Source organism: Abrus precatorius, unplaced genomic scaffold (assembly GCF_003935025.1).
Source record: "Abrus precatorius isolate BTA unplaced genomic scaffold, Abrus_2018 Scaffold6, whole genome shotgun sequence".
Classification (NCBI taxonomy): Eukaryota; Viridiplantae; Streptophyta; class Magnoliopsida; order Fabales; family Fabaceae; genus Abrus; species Abrus precatorius.
In genome coordinates, this window is record NW_020874406.1 from 11,709,405 (window position 1) to 11,727,795 (window position 18,391).

The following is an 18,391-nucleotide window of genomic DNA, read 5'->3' on the forward strand; positions in this document are numbered from 1 at the left end:
TCTATATTTTATACATGATTCATAAATTTTATATTATATCAACATGTGTAATTTTAATTGATATAAGAATTATTTTTTGTATTTAATAAAATTATTCTTCTCTTTTAATTTTTATTTAAATTTTAATTAAAAATTTTAAATATATAAAATATATAAAAATTTGTATATAAAAATATATTTATCATATTTTTTAATTTAATTATATTTAATATTATTCAGTATAATAAAATTTTATTATCATATATTTTTATATTTAAATAATATTTTTTATTTACTTTAAAATAGAATAATTTAATAAAAATATAAATAAATTTGTGTAACACATAAATATATTTATTAATTTATAACTAAATTATTATTGTTAATTTTTATAATATTTAAAGTCACATATAAATTAATTTTAACTATTATATTTATTTTTTATATATAATTTATTTTAAAAATAATTAAAAATTTATTTAATATTTTGATCTTTTAATCACATTAAAAATAATTATTTTTAATTTAAATTATACTTATTTTAAAATTAAATTAAATAATAATAAATATAAATATATTTATAGAAAATATATTTATATAAATCTGTGCAATGGACATATTTGTTAGTAAATAAGAGATTAATATAAGATTGTTGTAAAATACTAATGTAGAGATTTCTCACAATACACATCAATAAAAATATTTTGGGCTTGACGTTGTGAGAATAAAAGCTGGGCACGCGAAAATTCCGTGGCATGTTTGAAAATCCAGCAAAGCAGAATTGAAACTATTTGAAAGGCTGTTAATTTTAAAGAGATTACAGCATAAAAACAGAAGAGTTCTGGCATGGAGAATTTCTAATTAAGAGTATTATGCAGTTGCAGACTTTTATTTTTAATTTTAAATATATTTTCTTAATTAATATAATCACCTTTGCCACGTGTTACGTTTTTATTGGAGGAGGCAAATATAAACCCTTCGGGTTAAGGAGGATGCAAATACAGATCCGGTTGAGTCACCGCCATCTATACCTAGCATAAATACCTCACCCTTCTCTTTCTTTTTTATTTCACCCTCCAATATTAGTTTCTACGCGATTTTCTGTATCTCTTCATCGCCTTTGAGTACCAAGCAAAACCCTAACACAGTCTCGTTCGATTTCAATTTGCAACTCCGTTGCAGTTATTCAATTCCACCTTCACCGAAGAGTAAGGATTTTCCCTCTAACCTTTTCTCTATTCTGTAGACATCTATTTGCATCGAATATTGAAATATCAAGTGAACTTTTCTTACTACGCCGATATTTGTTTCTTTCTTTAATCTTTTAAATCGGTTCAGAGAGGGAAAAAAACAGCTGAAATCTTTTTTAGCTTGTTAAAAGTCAAGGATGTTTAGTTATTAATAATAGGCTTTTTTTACGGTGTAGCTGAGAAGGTATCTCTTTGTTCTATTAACTCTTTTGGTTTTATTTCTATGATTGAGTTATCTGTTCAAGCAATTCATGAAACATTTTGTGTTCTTTATTCTTTTAAGAGTCCTTTTTTTATTTCTTTACCTCGTTTCTGCCCGATGTGATGATTAATTGTCGTAAAATGTCGATGTTTGGTGCTTCTTTAGTCTTACATGACAAATCTTGGAACGAAATCATGTTTTCTCTTGTAACTGGCCTTGTTTCATTTCGTTCTAGGCTATGTTGGTAATCTTAAATTTTTATGTTGTCGGCATATTCTTAGTTGTGTTAAATTTCTCTATACATTATTAGATGGCAGCTAAACCTCTAACAACGGAGGCAATTGCGCTTACGGAAAAGAAGATGGACATGACACTAGGTGTGCTTAAAAGAACCCTTTGTAAAACTGCTATTCTTTCTCATATTCTGTCTGATATATCTAATATCCTTCATCTGTTGATATTGATAGATGACATAATCAAAATGTCTAAAAATACGAGGAATAGGAAGCAAAGAAGGGTTGTGGTAAGTATTTATTCTGGAAAATTGTTTTGCGCTTTCTTGATATGTGGATGCTTTGTAAAATTCATGTATGATTTCACGTGATTCTTATACCTATACAGAACAAAAGTCAAAAATTTTCAAACAATTTTACTCAAGATAAGTCTTCAAAGGTGCAGCGTTATATGGATTCAAGAGCTTCTCTTAGACAGGTGTTTTAGTTTATGAAAAGCATAATTATTTGAAGTTTCTTACTTATATTGTGTCTGTGCCCATGTTTCTAATATTTTTGTGTTTAAATATGTTAATCAGGGGGCTCTTGCAAAAAGAAGGTCTAATTTCCAGGGAAACCAATTTCCTGTTGCAGTTGAAGTTGCACGAAAAGCTGTTACTGCTCCTCTGCGTAATAGAGTTCCTAATCGTAATAGGGTGGCTAACTGGAATAAAGCAAGGTATGATATTTTGTTTAATACTTTAATTGTATTGTGTGCCTATGTTAACTGTTAGAAGAGCAGTTTAGGAGTTAACATTTAACTCTGAATAATGTTCTTGTGTGTTGATGATAATCATAACAATGATTGTAAATTGTATTTTGCATTATTGCAGGTAAAACATGGCCCATCTTAATGTGCCTTCCGTATGTAAGATTTTTTTTTGTCTGCAAAAGGAGCCAGTTTGACATCATGAATGAGGGCCAGCCACGTTATGGAATTCTGAATTGAATGCTTGCATTATTATTACATAAAACTATTGTCAAATCCAAACTCCTTTGTGGTTTGAGTGGGTTATGTTGAATGTTACTAAGGATGTTCATGCTAGATAATTGGAGTTATGTTGGTTTAACTGGCTGGTTATGCAAATCAGTTGCTAGTTGGATGGAGTCTGGTTCACTGGAAATATGATGGTAGAAAAGATAAGATTCTTTTTGAAGTATCTCTTCCTTGTGTGAAGAAGGGTAGCCTTACCATCTCATGTGCACAAAAATCAGGACAATAATGTTGTCAATATTTAGTGGCTGGCTCACATGGGAAAAGCAACTCTGCATCATTTCAGTTGTTTAGAAGCAAGTGTAGTGATTGTGGAATTAACTAACTAAGCATGCATTTTTTTTGAGAATTAACCATGTTGAAGGGATGAGATCATCTTAGCATTATAATATTTATGGGTACTCTCCTTTAGGCATGTTCCTTCATTGTGAGAATTGCTACTTTTTATTTGGCTGTCAGTATCCCTTGCGCTTGGGTCTAGATTCTTGCTGATCTATCTATTTGCTATAAACCTTGACCACTTCGATATGATATTGGCTCTTACACCTGATCACTTCTCCAAGTTAATGCTGCAAAGATGCATGCACTTGCTAAGCAATATGGAATCATTGCAACATGCCACTTTAATATTTTTGTGTTCCTAAGTTAGTTACTGTTTTCAACCACTGGTCAGATAATTGAAAAGTTCTAAGTTGATTCCGTGGGATTGAGAAAATATATTTGTGACCAAGAAACCTGGAATCACTTCTTCATGGGTTTGACTTTGAAGAAAACATTTTGTGATTGACAATCAAGTAAATGAATGGGAAGTTCTTTTGGGTCTGGTAAACATTTAATGGGGAAGATGATCACTCTCCAAATATTTGTTTCAAGTTCTTTTAATCTGCTGCAGAGGTTGCATAAAGTGATTGCTGGTGGGCAATGTTATCCTCATCTCCATGCAGATAAATTTTAGTGCTACTTTACGGTGATGTGATCTTTGTGGAAGCCTTGTCTTAAGTGGTCTTACTTGCATGACAACCTCCTTGGTAATATCCAGTTCTGGACTGATGCAAGTTTTGTACAAAGTTGTTGGGTGCTAGTACAAACTCCAGATAATGTTGCAACTGGCAGGTTTCTTGGAAATTTTGAAAGTGGTTCACCACTGAGTTGGTCTTCAACTATGTAGCCAGTCTTGTATTTTATTCTTGCTTAAATTATTTTCCTCCTTTTCTATAGTTGGATATAGATAGATATATGATGGTAAGTGATTCAACTTTTCTTGTAAGTGAAAGGGTAGTGAGTAGTATCTGTTTGTATTACAAGTAATAGTTGGTGGTGCTGAGCATCTTGATGCTAATCACTGATCTTGATGGAGTAATTTGAATGTTTTTTAATTTCTTCACCTGGATTATCCCTTTTCTTTTCTGGGTGCAGATTTCGAGTTCCTACAAGTCAGAGAAGGGTTGCTAATGGAGGCATCACTTCCAAGGTACGGTAGTTTCCTTTGCTGGGTTTGTGTCTGTTTTCTGGTTTTGTACATTGACAACTCAAAAATCCAAGGTTGAAAGGCGGGCCTTGCAGAAATAAAGAAGCTATCCGTCAAATGTCAATCATTGTTGAACCCTGTGCATCCCAATTGAAGTTTGTGCTTTTCATCTGTTGATGCTGTAATTTAATATTTTTTTGTAAACTTGTAGCAGCAACCACTTCCTTCCCCTCAGAAGCAGCAGGCGAATGTGGATATAATGCCCAAGCAAAAGCCTCAGACGCTGGATTCACTGTTTGCAAACATGAAGGAGCAAAGAATGAGAGTTCTGTCAATGCAGAATAATGCTGTGCAGCGCAATGGAGGTGGAAATCGGAGGCTCCCATGGGGAAGAGGTCGATTTGGCAACTACTAATATGTTGGCTTGAATAGGAATTTGATGATATCATTTTCAGAACTTATGTCTTGGCCCGCTGCTTCTATACTCCTGGGTTGATGCAACTGGAAATTTTCTCGTGCAGCAGTGAACTCTAGATTTTTCCCCCCTGCTTCTTTGAAACTTGAACGTACTCGTGTTCTTTTTGCTCGTCCATTGTATATTAGTTTCTTTGGTGGCTTAATGTTTGACTGTGATTCTTGTTTGTGTCTGTTCTATATACGCGGGCACGGAATTCTGGTTTTTCTAAGTTTATGTTTTAACCTCTTGTATATGATGAGCTTTTCCACGCCCTTCTCATGAAAACGGGACGCTAAAATTCGGTTGATGGTTGGTGTTTTTAAGTGCGGCTCTTATCCGTGTATAAATCTGGTTTTTTTGAGTTAATATTCATTTTGCTAACTTTTTGTCTTTTGGCCGTTAGGGTTTATTTTTAGTTCATATGTTGATTGAAAATAATGACGAGATGTTTATTTTGCGATTTGAAGTTGATGATGTTGGATTGTATTGGGTTACGTTCAAGTGTTTATTAATATTTACGGAATTGGTGGATTAAAAGGATCTTTGGATAAGGCCTGAGAGTAGATGACCTCATTATATATATTTATTCGATTATAATTTAGATGAAATTTTATATATCTTTCAAGTTTTCGAAAGTCATAATATTTATGTAAACTTCTAAACTTACGAGTTATCTACAAGTTTTTTTTAAAAAAATCTTCAAACATCGTTGCTTGATTAGATAATTCTTTTTGTTGTGTGGCTCAAAGATTTAAAGTGATGGCAAGCGTGTTGACAGCAACGTAGATGCAACTAATTTTAGTTTGGCAGTTTAAGATTTGATCTTCAAAGAATATCCAACTTTTTTAGAAAAAGTGACCATGTTCAATCAATCAAATAAAAAGCTTTGGGGTGTTGCATAGAAAAATCTGTCATGTAATTACTTTTAATTATATAATTATTTTTTAACTTTTTTTTTCTTGTTGACAAATTTTAAAAAAATTATCATCATATATTTTTTTAACTTTTTATCATGTCTCAATCAGAATTATCTCTAAAGAATTAATGTGATTTATATAAAGAAAATAAAAATAAATTGTTATATTATAATATTTTTAAAACATCAATGAAATTAATTGACTATATTTATTTTTGTCTAATTTAGTTAAAGATCCTTTATTAAAAAAATCAAAGAGTGTATTTTTTATTTTTTACTCTATTTTTTCTTTTTGTTTTCTGCGTGGTTTTTGGTTCTTAATTTCGCTTTTCTTTCATATAGAAACGGTATTGAAATCGTACAGTTCTCTAGAAAGATTGCGATTGGTCAAATTGTCTACAGGGGGACTTTTCAAACATTAGATTCAAGACTGGTAAGTGTAGTTTGCGTGACGGATGTAGTGATTGTTGCTCTCGAATTCTCAGAATTGGAGAAGAAATGTGCGGCTCTCTCCAAACAAGGCAACGACAGCACTAAAGTCATTTGGAGTTAAGAAACCCTTTGCCATTAAAATTCAATTACCAACGCAGGCAAGACTATTCCACTTTCCTTTGGTATATATATATTCATGTCATGTCATTATAAGTTTTGATATTTGACTATATATGAATGTAAAATTTATGTGACGGCAAAATATTTCTATTACTATTTTTTATTAGGATCTTTTAGTAGCTTATATAACTCATTATTTTTTAAAAATATATAATGTTTCTATCATTATCTCAACTTAGTTCACTTAAATAATTTTGTTCAATTAATTTTTTTACTATAATGATAATGGACTAACCTATCTCTTAGTGAATTAATTTACTATAATTTTTATGTGAGGGGATGAGTTAAACTATAAAAAATTGTAACAGTTATAAATCTAATTTTTAAGAAACACAGTTTACTCGTGGCTAGGATGAATCAAAATAGACTCACGGGATGAAACTCATTTTAATGACTCTAGTTAGTTAGTAGTCCCTTTGGAGTTTTTTATAACTTACCTTCTGGAAGTTTTAGAGTTTGTTAAACACTATGAAGCAAATAAATATTAATTGTGGAGTTAGATACAGTGGTATTAAATGAGGAGAAACTTGTTATGTAATGATAACTTTTTGAAAACTAAAAAAAATAAAATTATTTTTATTAGTTTGTATAATCTAATTAGATGTGCTTATAAAATAATTAAAGAGAATAATATACTTTTGAACAAATGAATAAAGTTTTCCATTTTTAAGAAAAAGAGTTTCGAGATGCAAAGTATTATTGTTGCAGTACTAAATTAACAATCTAAAGATAAAAGAATTATCAAGTAAGTTATTCAAAATTTAAGTTATCAAACTATTTTTTTAATTTAATTTATTACCAAATTAATTTTCAAATAATTTGTCATCAAAATAATTATTTAAGAATTTAATTTCTCATAAAATTAAGAACTAATATTCTGATCTTAGATCTTAAAAGGGATAGTAAAAAAAGTTTATCTTAGTGTAAAATATAATTTATGGAAAGTAAATAAATTTTTAACAAATTACTAAGTTATGTAAAATGACTCATTTAGTAACAAAATTCAAAAGATTAATGTATAATGATTTAAATTGTTAAAAAAGTTATTTTATCACATCAAATTTTTAAATAACCTATTTAGTGATATTTTTCTTTATCGTTAGAGTTCTATATTAATATTTTTTTTACATTAATGTGTTATATCAATAAAGTAAAATATATGTTGAACTACCATTTAAAACCATGGAATCAAGTTAGTTAACGATTACGAAAATCCAACTTCATTTAAAATAAGTTTAGTTTTAAATTTTTAATTTTTTTATAAATTTAAAATTTTGTTAGAATCAATCAAAGTATTATTTATAAAAAACATGACATAAAGCACATCCAAAACAATGAGTATCGAGAAAATACTTTTTTTTTTATTTACTCACTTCATCCAAACATTATTCATTAAATTAATATTATTCTAGAAAGTGTTGTGTAGTGTGTAAAACTTATACTTAACAATGGTTAAATTCTTTAAATAGTATAAAGTAAGAAGATAAGGATGTATTTAATATGAATTTTAAACAAACTAATTTATAATTTGAATTAAGTATATAGAAAAATAATAGTTATACTTTTACTTTTTTATTAGTTAATATACTTCTCACTATTAATTAAAAATTTTTAAACACTAAAAAGTTATAAGAGAAACATTAAATTAAGAGTGAAAAAGAGCAAAATCTACATAATTTTATAATTTTTAATAAATTTTAAATAAGAATTAAAAGTGTGTTAAGAAAATTGTGTTACTAATGTTTTTCTTTCTAAAACAAATGAGAACACGAAGCAAATTTAATGTTAAGTAAAGGCTCTTATCCTTTTTGTCTACTCATTTCATCCAAAAATTATTCATTTGATCAATATCATTTTAAAAAATGTCATGCAATATATAAAATTTCTACTACACTTCTGGAAAACACTTTTATCCTTTTATCTATTGTTTCATTCGAAAATTATTCTTCAATAAATATCATTCTAAAGAGTGTCATGCAATGTAAAATTTATACTTAACAATGATTGAACTCTTTTAGGATAGTTTTTAAACAAATTAATTATAATCTTAATTAAATTTGAATTAATAACAATTACACTTATCTTTTAAATTGATATATTTGTAATTTATTTAATTGACACATTTTATGATAAGATGGAAAAAAATAGATGCTTGACTAACTTTAAAACAACACCAATCTAATTAAATGATGAATACAAAACCTAAATAATTTCAAACATATTTATTCCTTTTTCCCGTCGTGCAAACATATTTATTCGAAATTTAATTTTTCTTATGAATTTTGAAGATTTGATATGAACAGATTGAAACATTACCTTATTTTTAAGGGATAAATTTTTTTTTGAAGTATCGCTGTCAATTTTATTTTATTTTTTTTATAGAAAAAAAAAAGGAACAATGGATTCAGAATTTGTTGACCAATCCAAACCTAATTCTTTTAAAAGTCTATTTATTTAGAAACGAAGTAACGACAACGCTATAGGCAGAGCCAGGTTCTCAACCACACTATTCTCCCTTCCCCTGTATCCAAGTCAAAACCGGCATTCGCACAAGTCACGCAGTTTACCCAACTTAACGTTATAAGTCTCTCCTTATATTCTCTTCCCTTTTGCTACCTTCATTCTCCGTTCCAATTCCGAAAGCACTTTTCACTTCGATATTATCGTGACTGTTCCTCAATCGGAATCAGAGAGGTATAATCACAGTCACAGCAATGGCTCAGAAGAGGTTCATCATTGAGGTCGAGAAAGCAAAGGAGGCCAGCGAAGGAAGGCCATCCAGAGGTCCTGTGTACCGTAGCATCTTCGCCAAGGATGGATTCCCTGCTCCTATTGAAGGTCTTGATAGCTGCTGGGATGTTTTTCGGTGAGGCTGTCGCTTCGATTTCATACCTTCTCACTCTCTTCTTTCAATTACGATGCTAATGTCGGATCCATTCTCTTCACTTAATTTCATGGATACGTGCTCTGGAATCTGGATTTGATTATGATAGTTCATACTCCAGCACGAGCTTTTGAAGCAATGAGCGTTCCTTTTTTCGTTCATTTCTGTAGATTTTACTCCACTGAATGTGTGCAATTCGGATGCATTTTTTTTATAATTTTTTGTTTGTTTTATTTCTTCGATTATTATGCTAACTTGTCAAGCAGAGCTCTCTCATCTGTATCGGACTGTCAAGTGAGGTGGAATTTCAATTGGAACTATGTTTTTCGGACTGTGAAAGCTATGATTTCTCAAATAAGAGCATGTTATTTAGATTCTCCAGTTTTTTTCAACATTAGAATAATATGTTGTTGAACTTTTGATTTCTGTGAAGAGGACTTGTGTATACGGTTTAATTTCACTTGATTTAGGTCTCAAAGCCACAGCATGTGAAAATTTAACTGGCTTTCTATTGTATTCAACAGAACTTAGTGCTTGTGTTGATAAAATATTAGTCAACTCAGTTCTGAATGTGTGGTACATTTACAGATTGTCTGTTGAGAAGTATCCAACAAATCCGATGCTTGGTCGCCGTGAAATTGTTGATGGGAAGGTAAAGTCTCGTGTACTTTCTAGGTCTGGTGTTCTGGAAATTTTCTTGCAATTGTTTGACCACTTGTGGCTTTTGCCCGACTTAAATGCATATTTTCTTATGTCCCTTTATAGGCTGGCAAGTACAAGTGGCTAACTTACCAAGAAGTATATGACCTGGTGATGAAAGTTGGGAATTCCATCCGTAGCTGCGGTTATGGAGAAGTAAGTCAGCTATATCTTTCTTACCAGAAAATGAAACGTTTTCCCCTGGTTGTTTTGGTAGTAATATCTTCTTTAATATGTCATTCCAAATTCTTGGATTCACATTACTTGTTGGGTTGCTCGCTTGTCCTTTACTTAAAATAACACTGACATGTAATTTACACAGTTTCATCATGCCGTTGTCTGGATGTGCATGAATATCTCAGTAGAGTAAAAAACATGGCCACATGTGTTCAAATACTGTGCTCTTTGACACAAAATTCCATTTGCACCTAAGATTGTGTGTTCGATCTTTGTTTTATATGATTTTGATATTTCATTTTTCCAAATAATTATAATTTCTAGTGATTTGTCCTTTTGAGCTTAATTCATGTATGGCTGGTTTACAGGGTGTGAAATGTGGTATTTATGGTGCCAATTGTGCAGAATGGATTATGAGCATGGAGGTATATTTTATTTTGCATTTTTTTCCTCTTTGTTGACTATTGAGTTTTTTATTTGGCAGAGGGTTCTGTCGTATTTATATGTTGATGTTAATGTTTGCTTGTGTTTTGTGACAAGTATTTGTGTTATTTCTATGTCTACTGTATTGTTTCTTTCATAAATGTCTGTTTACAGTCCTTGTTGAGCATAAAGGAGAATAAAGTATTTATGGATTGAGACTTTATTTCTTATATTGAACATCTACTCTCTACAGAGAGTTCCACTTCTTTTATTTGTTGCTATATTATGATCGATGCTTATGTTGTGCTGGTGGTTGGTATCCCTGGTCACCTAACAATAATGTTGCTGAACTAGCTTCTTCCACTCAATAGTTTTTAAAATATTGCCAAATAATTGCAGGCCTGCAATGCTCACGGACTTTATTGTGTTCCCTTATATGATACCTTGGGTACGTGACAGCTTCTTTAGCATGTTTATATACCATTCCAATGATTATTTATACTCAATTGCAATCCAAATTTGCTTTCCAAATCTGTCGTACGCAAGAGTTGCTGCAATCAAGGAACAATCATGCGTGAAAAGTTACAACATTTATGATCACATGGCATTTTTTTGTAACTTCTACCAACAAATAAATAAGTTCACAAATTTATGAACTTTTGAAAAACTTACCTGTTTTATGTACAAAATTACATCTTTTTGAAAACTTATGTAAGTGCTAAATTCACACATCTATTGGGACCTTTTCTCAACTAATAACCTCACAAGTCTTTACCTTTTGAAAATCTTAACCTTTTTATGACGTTAGTTCTTTTGAAAAATAACATAAGTAATGATTAATGAACTTACACTGAAACCTGTCACTTACCTAAAATTGTGATAACCTTTCTAAAAACAGTGGTGATCTTTTTAAAATTTGCTGCCATTTAGTAAAATTCAATGGTGCATGGTACTCGTAGAATATCCCATTATACAGGTATTGATAATCTCATTATCATTTTCTTTGACACTCATTAATTAGGTGCTGGCGCTGTAGAATTTATTATATGCCATGCAGAGGTTTCAATTGCATTTGCAGAAGAAAAGAAGATAGCTGAGGTTCATCTATTGAAAAGTCTTGTTTTATAGCACTTTATTGTTAAGTAGGACTAGAGAGTTGTGTATAATCTTTTTGTTAACAATCACTCTTACTCATATATTTGTTTTTTAAACTTTTCAGCTATTGAAAACATTTCCAAATGCAACAAAGTATCTCAGGAGTAAGTTTTGTTGATTCTGTCCTTTCTTCCCTAAAATGCATTATGCATATGCATTAGAAAGAAACATTCACTTTTATATCTGTTACAGCAATTGTAAGCTTTGGAAAGGTTACCCCTGAGCAAAAGCAAGAAGTTGAGAAGTTTGGGTTGACAATATATTCATGGGATGAATTTTTACAAGTGGTGGGTTATTCATTTCATGTATAACTTTTTTTTTTCCTACTATAAGTTGTAAATTTGATATGAAAGCTGTTCCATCTATAATTACTTGGCATTATCTGTAATTACTCTTGCTCAAAAATTTGTTGTACACAAATTCACAATCTCAATCGACATGCAGTTGGTAGAATAGTGGTGCATAGGGAAAACAGTTAGTGAACATAACTTTTGCACAATGGAAGTAAAAAAGTAAGGAAGGAAACTTGTGGATTGTTTAGTTAGACCAGTTTATATTGATATATTATATATACATTGGAATTTATTTTTCTGATGATCATTTCGGCCAGGACCCTTAGGAAATAATGTTTCTTTTGCTTCTTCTATGGATATTTTGTGTTTCCCATTCTTAATTCAACTTTTAATATTTGCCACAGGGTCAAAATCAGAGTTTCGATCTTCCTGTGAAGAAAAGGGATGACATCTGTACAATAATGTATACTAGTGGAACTACAGGTGACCCCAAGGGAGTGTTGATATCCAATGAGAGTATTATTACTCTCTTAGCTGGGGTTAAGCGATTTTTGGAGAGTGTCAATGAACAAGTAAGTAGTTTACTTTACAAACTTCAGAATTATACTTGTAAGTACATGAATGTACAGAGAACTCTCAATATGCAATATCCTTTTCATGAAGTTATGTATAATGATCTGGATTTTCTGTTTCTTTTTCAAGTTTATTATACTGAATGCTTAGCTGTCCTTTCTTTGAATTTCATAATCTTCCCTCTTTCCTTCTTTGCAGTTGCATCAGAAGGATGTATACATATCATACCTTCCTCTCGCACATATCTTTGATAGGGTCATTGAGGAGACATTCATATGGCATGGTGCCTCAATAGGTTTCTGGCGTGGGGTGAGTAAATACAGAACACAAATTTGTTGTAATTAATTGAACTTCGGATTTGTTTGATTTTATCCCCCTAAAGTTGAACTTTGGATTTGATTGGATTTGGAATATAACCATCATTTACACAATGGCTGTAGGATGTCAAATTGTTAATTGAAGACATTGGGGAACTAAAACCATCTATTTTCTGTGCTGTTCCCCGTGTGCTTGATAGAGTGTACTCAGGTAAACTCTTTGATTGTTGATAGTTAGATGATGGTTCGATCATTATATAATGTTGATGGTCAAATTATAATTTCAGGAGGACAAAATGAAAATTATTTTGTTGATAATTGGAGTGGCATTTTTCTAACTTTTCCATTTCTGCTTCCCCCTTCCCAACTGAAAAAAGAAAATTATGCATTATGACTCAACCCCATCTGATGCACAGGTTTGACACAGAAGATTTCTTCTGGGGGCTTCTTGAAAAAGACGTTGTTCAACTTTTCATATTCATAGTAAGTACTGTTATTGTAAATAATTACTTGAGTCTTGGTGAAGTCATGACAAACCTGCAATGAACTGTTACAGTTCCTCTGTGAGATATTAGGGAAATATGAATGTTCCTATTCAATTCACTTACAGATTCTCTGTTTACATTAATATTTATTTTTTGTTAGGTTGTTATTGGTCTCTTATTATGCACTCCAATATTCATTCGTTTTTTTTTTTTTGTGATTATCAATGCAATGCTCTAATGATGTAAATTCTCAATATTGATTGCAGTAAGCTAAATAACATGAAGAAAGGGGTTGCACATGAAGAGGCATCTCCACTTCTTGACAAATTTGTGTTTGATAAGGTAGTAAAATTTAGAAATTTAACTCCCCAGCCACTTAGTATGACAACTTTATAAATTCTAATTCTCCACTTCTTGTTTTTTAATTTTTTATTTTTAACTAATAATGGTTTTGCTACTTGATCAGGTAAAGCAAGGTTTAGGGGGCAATGTACGTCTTATTTTGTCTGGAGCTGCACCTCTGGCTCCACATGTGGAAGGTTACTTACGGGTGGTGTCTTGTTCTCATGTCCTACAAGGATATGGTATTCTAATTTTAAATTTGAAAGTCAAAATTATACGATGCCATCATTTTTTTTTCCAAATCATGTTATTAAAACCCCCTGTATATACTCCCATTTAAGTTATGCCAGTTAAACTAAACTGTCTCTGTTTACAATTGTTTATTATTATTTTTTTCAAAAATAAAAAAGAAAGACAAATATTCATCAGGAGCTGATGCTATTTTCATGAGACACAGGCAACATATGCTGATAGGTGAAAATATTTTTTCTAAAAAAGGAAATAGTAATATGTTTATCTAAGAATTGCAGATATTATAATGTTTCTAGGGAGTATTTGTTGCAATTCAAAAGGAAACTTGGGCAAATGGTGCTGGTTTTAAAGTTGTTTGTTTCTTGTGATAACTTAAAATTTAGATACCAGTTCTTATTTGATTAGTTTAGACATATTATTTCAAAAGAAAAATCAAAATTGGTTCATAACTAGATATTTTTTAACCAAAATATTTTTCTCCTTTTATCATTTTACTTTATTTGATATTAGACCAGTAAAGGTTAACAAACTAAATTGTTTCAAGCCAATCTAAATTTTTTATTAGTTTAGACATTATTTCAAAAGAAAAATCAAAATTGGTTCAAAACTAACTAGGTATTTTCGAACCAAAATATATTTTTCCTTTTATCATTTTACTTTATTTGATTTAGACCAGTAAATGTTGACAAACTAAATTATTTCAAGCCAATTCAAATTTATACATAATCTCTATACCACTTTCAATTTAAAACAGTTCTGAGCCATTGTACTTTTGTCATATTGCCACTAAAGTTTAATTCTCTCAGTACTTTAATAACATGTTCTGCAGATATAGTTTATTTACTTATCTCTATCTGAAAGTACATAAGTAAAGCTTAACTGCTTAAGTTACCACTATTATAAACAACTACAGAAAAATAACTCACTTGTCTTTTGCATCACCTGTATTCTTTGCATTGGCCATGTATTTCCCCAGCCCTCAAGTGATCAAAGTGGGTTTCCTTCGTAAATATCAAAGGCTAATCTGAAATAAGAACCTAAACATACAAAAGTTGAAGTCCAAGCTCTTATGAAATGATTAACATATTAAGTAAGGTGGAAATGATTACAGGATGAAGTTGTTATTTCTATTGTTGTACTTTGACTTTTCATGTATTTCTTAGTGTGTTTGAATTTCTTGAAGTAGGTTGGTGGTAGTTTGTCAATAATTAGTTCATGTGCACACAGTTGAATCTCCATTTATGTTTATGTAGTCTAATTTTTCATTTTGAGTGATAATTGTATGGGTCTAAACTTGTGCTGGATTAATTTGATATGAGCCGTGGCAATTAGCTAATACTTTCAGATTTATTTCTTCTTAATATAAATATTAATGGTGCCTTAAATGAAATTTATGTGGAAGTTATTCTAATGTCTCGTCACTCTAGTGTATATATATATATATATATATGTGCTGGAAATAATGTATCTATGAGAATGCTGCACTAGATTATGGGCTTGATTTATGTGCTTTTGTTAAAATTAAAATAGGTCTGACTGAAACCTGTGCGGGAACCTTTGTCTCATTACCAAATGAAATGGACATGCTTGGAACAGTGGGCCCTCCTGTACCAAATGTGGATGTATGCCTGGAATCTGTTCCTGAAATGGGATATGATGCCCTATCAAACACACCAAGAGGAGAAATTTGTATCAAGGGAAAAACCTTGTTTTCAGGCTACTACAAACGTGAAGACCTCACCAAAGAGGTTTTGATTGATGGATGGTTCCATACAGGTTATTTTATTTATGTTTTCCAAAATTGAGGTTTATAGGAAATCTTTTGTTAGCTGTTGGGTCAAACGTTTTTTTTCGTGAATGGTATATTCAACAGGGGATATTGGAGAGTGGCAAACTAATGGAAGCATGAAAATTATTGATCGGAAGAAGAATATATTTAAACTTTCTCAAGGAGAATATGTTGCAGTTGAAAACCTGGAGAATATTTATGGTCAAGTTTCTTCTGTTGAATCTGTATGTCCTGAGAATCCTTACAATGGTTTTGGTATCCTAGGTTTTAGTGAATTTATTCCCCATATCAAGTTGGAAAAGTCTGTAGAAGGTCAGAAAATGTTACTCGTATACTGCCATAGCTGACTGATGAGCTTGATGGTTCATGAGAGTTACAGAAACTGTGCCCTAAATTACAAATGGGGGCAATCTTGGGTGACTAATCTTTTAGCTCAGCTTAATTATTTTTGTTATGAAGTTCAGATTCATCGAGCTGCAGATTGACCCTCAGTTTACTTTTCAGTTTATGCTTTCGCTCCTACTTTTAGGCTTGGATATTGTTCTTTCATGCCTAAACATATCCAATTTGCATTAATTTCTCATTCGACATATTATTCTTAAGTATATAGTACTTCTTGAAATTTTCACCATCAGCATGTACACACGTGTATGTTGGTCATAGTCCTATGTGCACCCGTGTTTTTGCATGTTGATCTATATAGTGTCCACATTCTGTAATTCAGAATGATCATTTGTTCAAGAGGTCAGACTAGTCCTGTGGCATTCAGTTGTACCATTGTTTTTGGTACTGTCCAGATGTATAAATGAATAATGATGTCAAAAGGTTTAGTTCTGTGCAAAGGTAGAAACAAAGGTTTTTAATGAGCTTCATTTCATGAGCTGAAAATATGCTTTTTCCTCCTCTTTGTTCTGTTCCATGTGGAGATTTAACTTTTCTTCTCCTGTATTTCAGATATGGGTTTATGGAAACAGTTTCGAGTCTTTCCTTGTTGCTGTCGTTAACCCCATCAAGCAAGTGCTTGAACAATGGACACGAGAAAATGGTATATCCATGGACTTCAATTCTCTCTGTGAAGATTCTAGAGCAAAAAGTTACATACTTGAAGAGCTCTCAAAGATTGCAAAGGAAAAGAAGGTACTATTTAGTTTACGTTTCTTATCATTATTCTAATTTGTTATATTTGGAGTATACAAGTCTGTATATTTCCCCGCAATAAAATGTCACATCAATCTAAAGTGGTTTCCTACAATGATTAAGATTATTTATAATTCACATACACTATACTTTCAAATGAAAAAACATAAACTTTTTTGGGTAATATAAAATATCAACCATTGGATCCCAATTTTTTGTTCAAAATAATACTTTACTTGAAATATTGTGTTTGGTCTTACACTGGTGTTATTGATCTTATCCAACATGTGTGTGTTTGCAAAAGTACATTTCCTGAAGCTCCATCGGAACCTGACCTTAGCTTAATGTGGATTAATTTCTCAATAAGTATTATGAGAGACAAAAATAAAGTAGTAAAATAAATCAAACTTGAGGTGCATAAGTTTATTTTAACTTCTCAAAGAGTTTTAGTTGTTTTATTCCTTATATTTTTTCTCTTATAAGAAGTTTATCTAAATTATGCCTTATATCACTTTGAAATCTGACCTTAGCGTTTCCTGAATATGTTTATGGCAGTTGAAAGGTTTTGAGGTTATAAAAGCAGTTCATCTTGACCCAGTTCCATTTGACATGGAACGTGACCTTATCACTCCAACATATAAGAAGAAGAGGCCACAGTTACTTAAATACTATCAGGTACAAGTTGTCAAACTCTTTAAGATGTGAAAGGTGGTGAAATGTGAATCAATTCCTATTCTGTTGAATTTTATACGATTTGAATGTCTTCTGTGTGTGTGTCTAAATAAACATGCAAACGTGCATTGGAGAGACGTGTGCTGGTGTGTACGTCTCTTATAGACTGTAGAAATGAATAACGTATTTAAATTGGGTGGTTAGTCTTTAGTTAGTTGCGAGCGTGAATCTCTTTGATACCACTCCACTTTCAAATGCAATTTTCTAAGCACCTTTTAAACTCGCTTTCAGAATCAAGCCATTGTCAGTTAAGGATTCTTAAATTTAATTTTGGGACAGGGATGGGATGGGGGATGGTAATGAAAGTACTGACTCTAGTTATTTTTATTTTGTTCACAGAATGCCATTGACAACATGTACAAGAGTGGAAGTAAACCCAGTGCCTGAGAATTGCCTTGAAGATAAATTATTTTCTGCATATCATATTTGCCTCCGTTCCATTATTTCCTTTTGGTGACTGTACATATATTATTCACAGATGGCAGATAATATGCCCTGCATAGCTTCTATTTATTTAACCGTACAAGATTTGGAAATATAAAATTGAATTTTAAACAACATATTGGCTCGATATGACAATATTACTTGCAGCATTTTTTCTGGAAAATACTGTTTGCAACTTTGTAGCTTATGCTTGCAACTGTGTTTCCTCCAATTTCTTGAGACTGTCAGTCCCTTAGAATAAACTTACGGATAAGCATCTATAAAGGAAGATAATAAAATGAACTTGTATAAGTTAGAGTTAGCTTTTTCACCTCAATTTTTCTAAAATTTACCCATTAACTTTTTATAAACTCATAATTTATAAATGCTTTTTTATTAAGTTAATAATGTAAACTGTGCGTATAAATTTCCTATGGATCAGGATCAACTTCCGTGAAGAATATTCACAAGGCTGCAAATTATCAATCCAACCGCTCATTCTTATTGAGAGATTTGTTTACAGCAATTTTTTTCTTCTAAAATATAGTAAAACATTTTTC

General features: G+C 31.2%; 2 protein-coding genes across 5 annotated transcripts; both read left to right on the top strand.

Annotated features, from left to right (window-relative positions):
* The first annotated feature begins 988 nt into the window (after nucleotides 1-988).
* Nucleotides 989-4,982, top strand: LOC113869852. 3 transcript variants are annotated; one of them, XM_027506352.1, is made up of 8 exons: nucleotides 989-1,185; nucleotides 1,399-1,413; nucleotides 1,742-1,808; nucleotides 1,899-1,954; nucleotides 2,053-2,142; nucleotides 2,243-2,382; nucleotides 4,114-4,168; nucleotides 4,377-4,833. In XM_027506352.1, the coding sequence occupies exons 3-8, from the start codon at nucleotides 1,742-1,744 to the stop codon at nucleotides 4,578-4,580; spliced, it is 612 nt and encodes a 203-aa protein (XP_027362153.1). In that variant the 5' UTR covers nucleotides 989-1,185; nucleotides 1,399-1,413; the 3' UTR covers nucleotides 4,581-4,833. The 3 variants fall into 3 exon arrangements, with proteins under 3 accessions (XP_027362153.1, XP_027362154.1, XP_027362152.1); XM_027506353.1 differs by lacking the exon at nucleotides 1,399-1,413 and having other exon boundaries at nucleotides 989-1,187; nucleotides 4,380-4,982; XM_027506351.1 differs by lacking the exon at nucleotides 1,399-1,413 and having other exon boundaries at nucleotides 989-1,187.
* A 3,635-nt stretch (nucleotides 4,983-8,617) lies between these two features.
* On the top strand, nucleotides 8,618-18,060 carry LOC113869851 (long chain acyl-CoA synthetase 4-like). 2 transcript variants are annotated; one of them, XM_027506349.1, is made up of 19 exons: nucleotides 8,618-9,016; nucleotides 9,623-9,686; nucleotides 9,800-9,889; nucleotides 10,279-10,335; nucleotides 10,733-10,781; nucleotides 11,355-11,431; nucleotides 11,553-11,592; nucleotides 11,681-11,775; nucleotides 12,186-12,353; nucleotides 12,553-12,663; nucleotides 12,795-12,882; nucleotides 13,088-13,154; nucleotides 13,423-13,498; nucleotides 13,623-13,740; nucleotides 15,281-15,526; nucleotides 15,624-15,763; nucleotides 16,494-16,676; nucleotides 17,232-17,351; nucleotides 17,748-18,060. In XM_027506349.1, the coding sequence occupies exons 1-19, from the start codon at nucleotides 8,865-8,867 to the stop codon at nucleotides 17,793-17,795; spliced, it is 1,989 nt and encodes a 662-aa protein (XP_027362150.1). In that variant the 5' UTR covers nucleotides 8,618-8,864; the 3' UTR covers nucleotides 17,796-18,060. The 2 variants fall into 2 exon arrangements, with proteins under 2 accessions (XP_027362150.1, XP_027362151.1); XM_027506350.1 differs by having other exon boundaries at nucleotides 8,638-9,016; nucleotides 9,623-9,709.
* Nucleotides 18,061-18,391: the final 331 nt, after the last annotated feature.

What these genes read in the sequence shown, in the direction of transcription:
- LOC113869852 (XM_027506351.1), top strand. Translation starts at nt 1,742, where the DNA reads ATGGCAGCTAAACCTCTAACAACGGAGGCAATTGCGCTTACGGAAAAG. An exon ending in CAAGAGCTTCTCTTAGACAG is followed by an intron (nt 2,143 to 2,242) that starts GTGTTTTAGTTT and finishes TATGTTAATCAG; the next exon opens with GGGGCTCTTGCAAAAAGAAG. An exon ending in ATGGAGGCATCACTTCCAAG is followed by an intron (nt 4,169 to 4,376) that starts GTACGGTAGTTT and finishes GTAAACTTGTAG; the next exon opens with CAGCAACCACTTCCTTCCCC.
- LOC113869851 (XM_027506349.1), top strand. Translation starts at nt 8,865, where the DNA reads ATGGCTCAGAAGAGGTTCATCATTGAGGTCGAGAAAGCAAAGGAGGCC. An exon ending in AGCTGCTGGGATGTTTTTCG is followed by an intron (nt 9,017 to 9,622) that starts GTGAGGCTGTCG and finishes GTACATTTACAG; the next exon opens with ATTGTCTGTTGAGAAGTATC. An exon ending in ACAAATTTGTGTTTGATAAG is followed by an intron (nt 13,499 to 13,622) that starts GTAGTAAAATTT and finishes CTACTTGATCAG; the next exon opens with GTAAAGCAAGGTTTAGGGGG.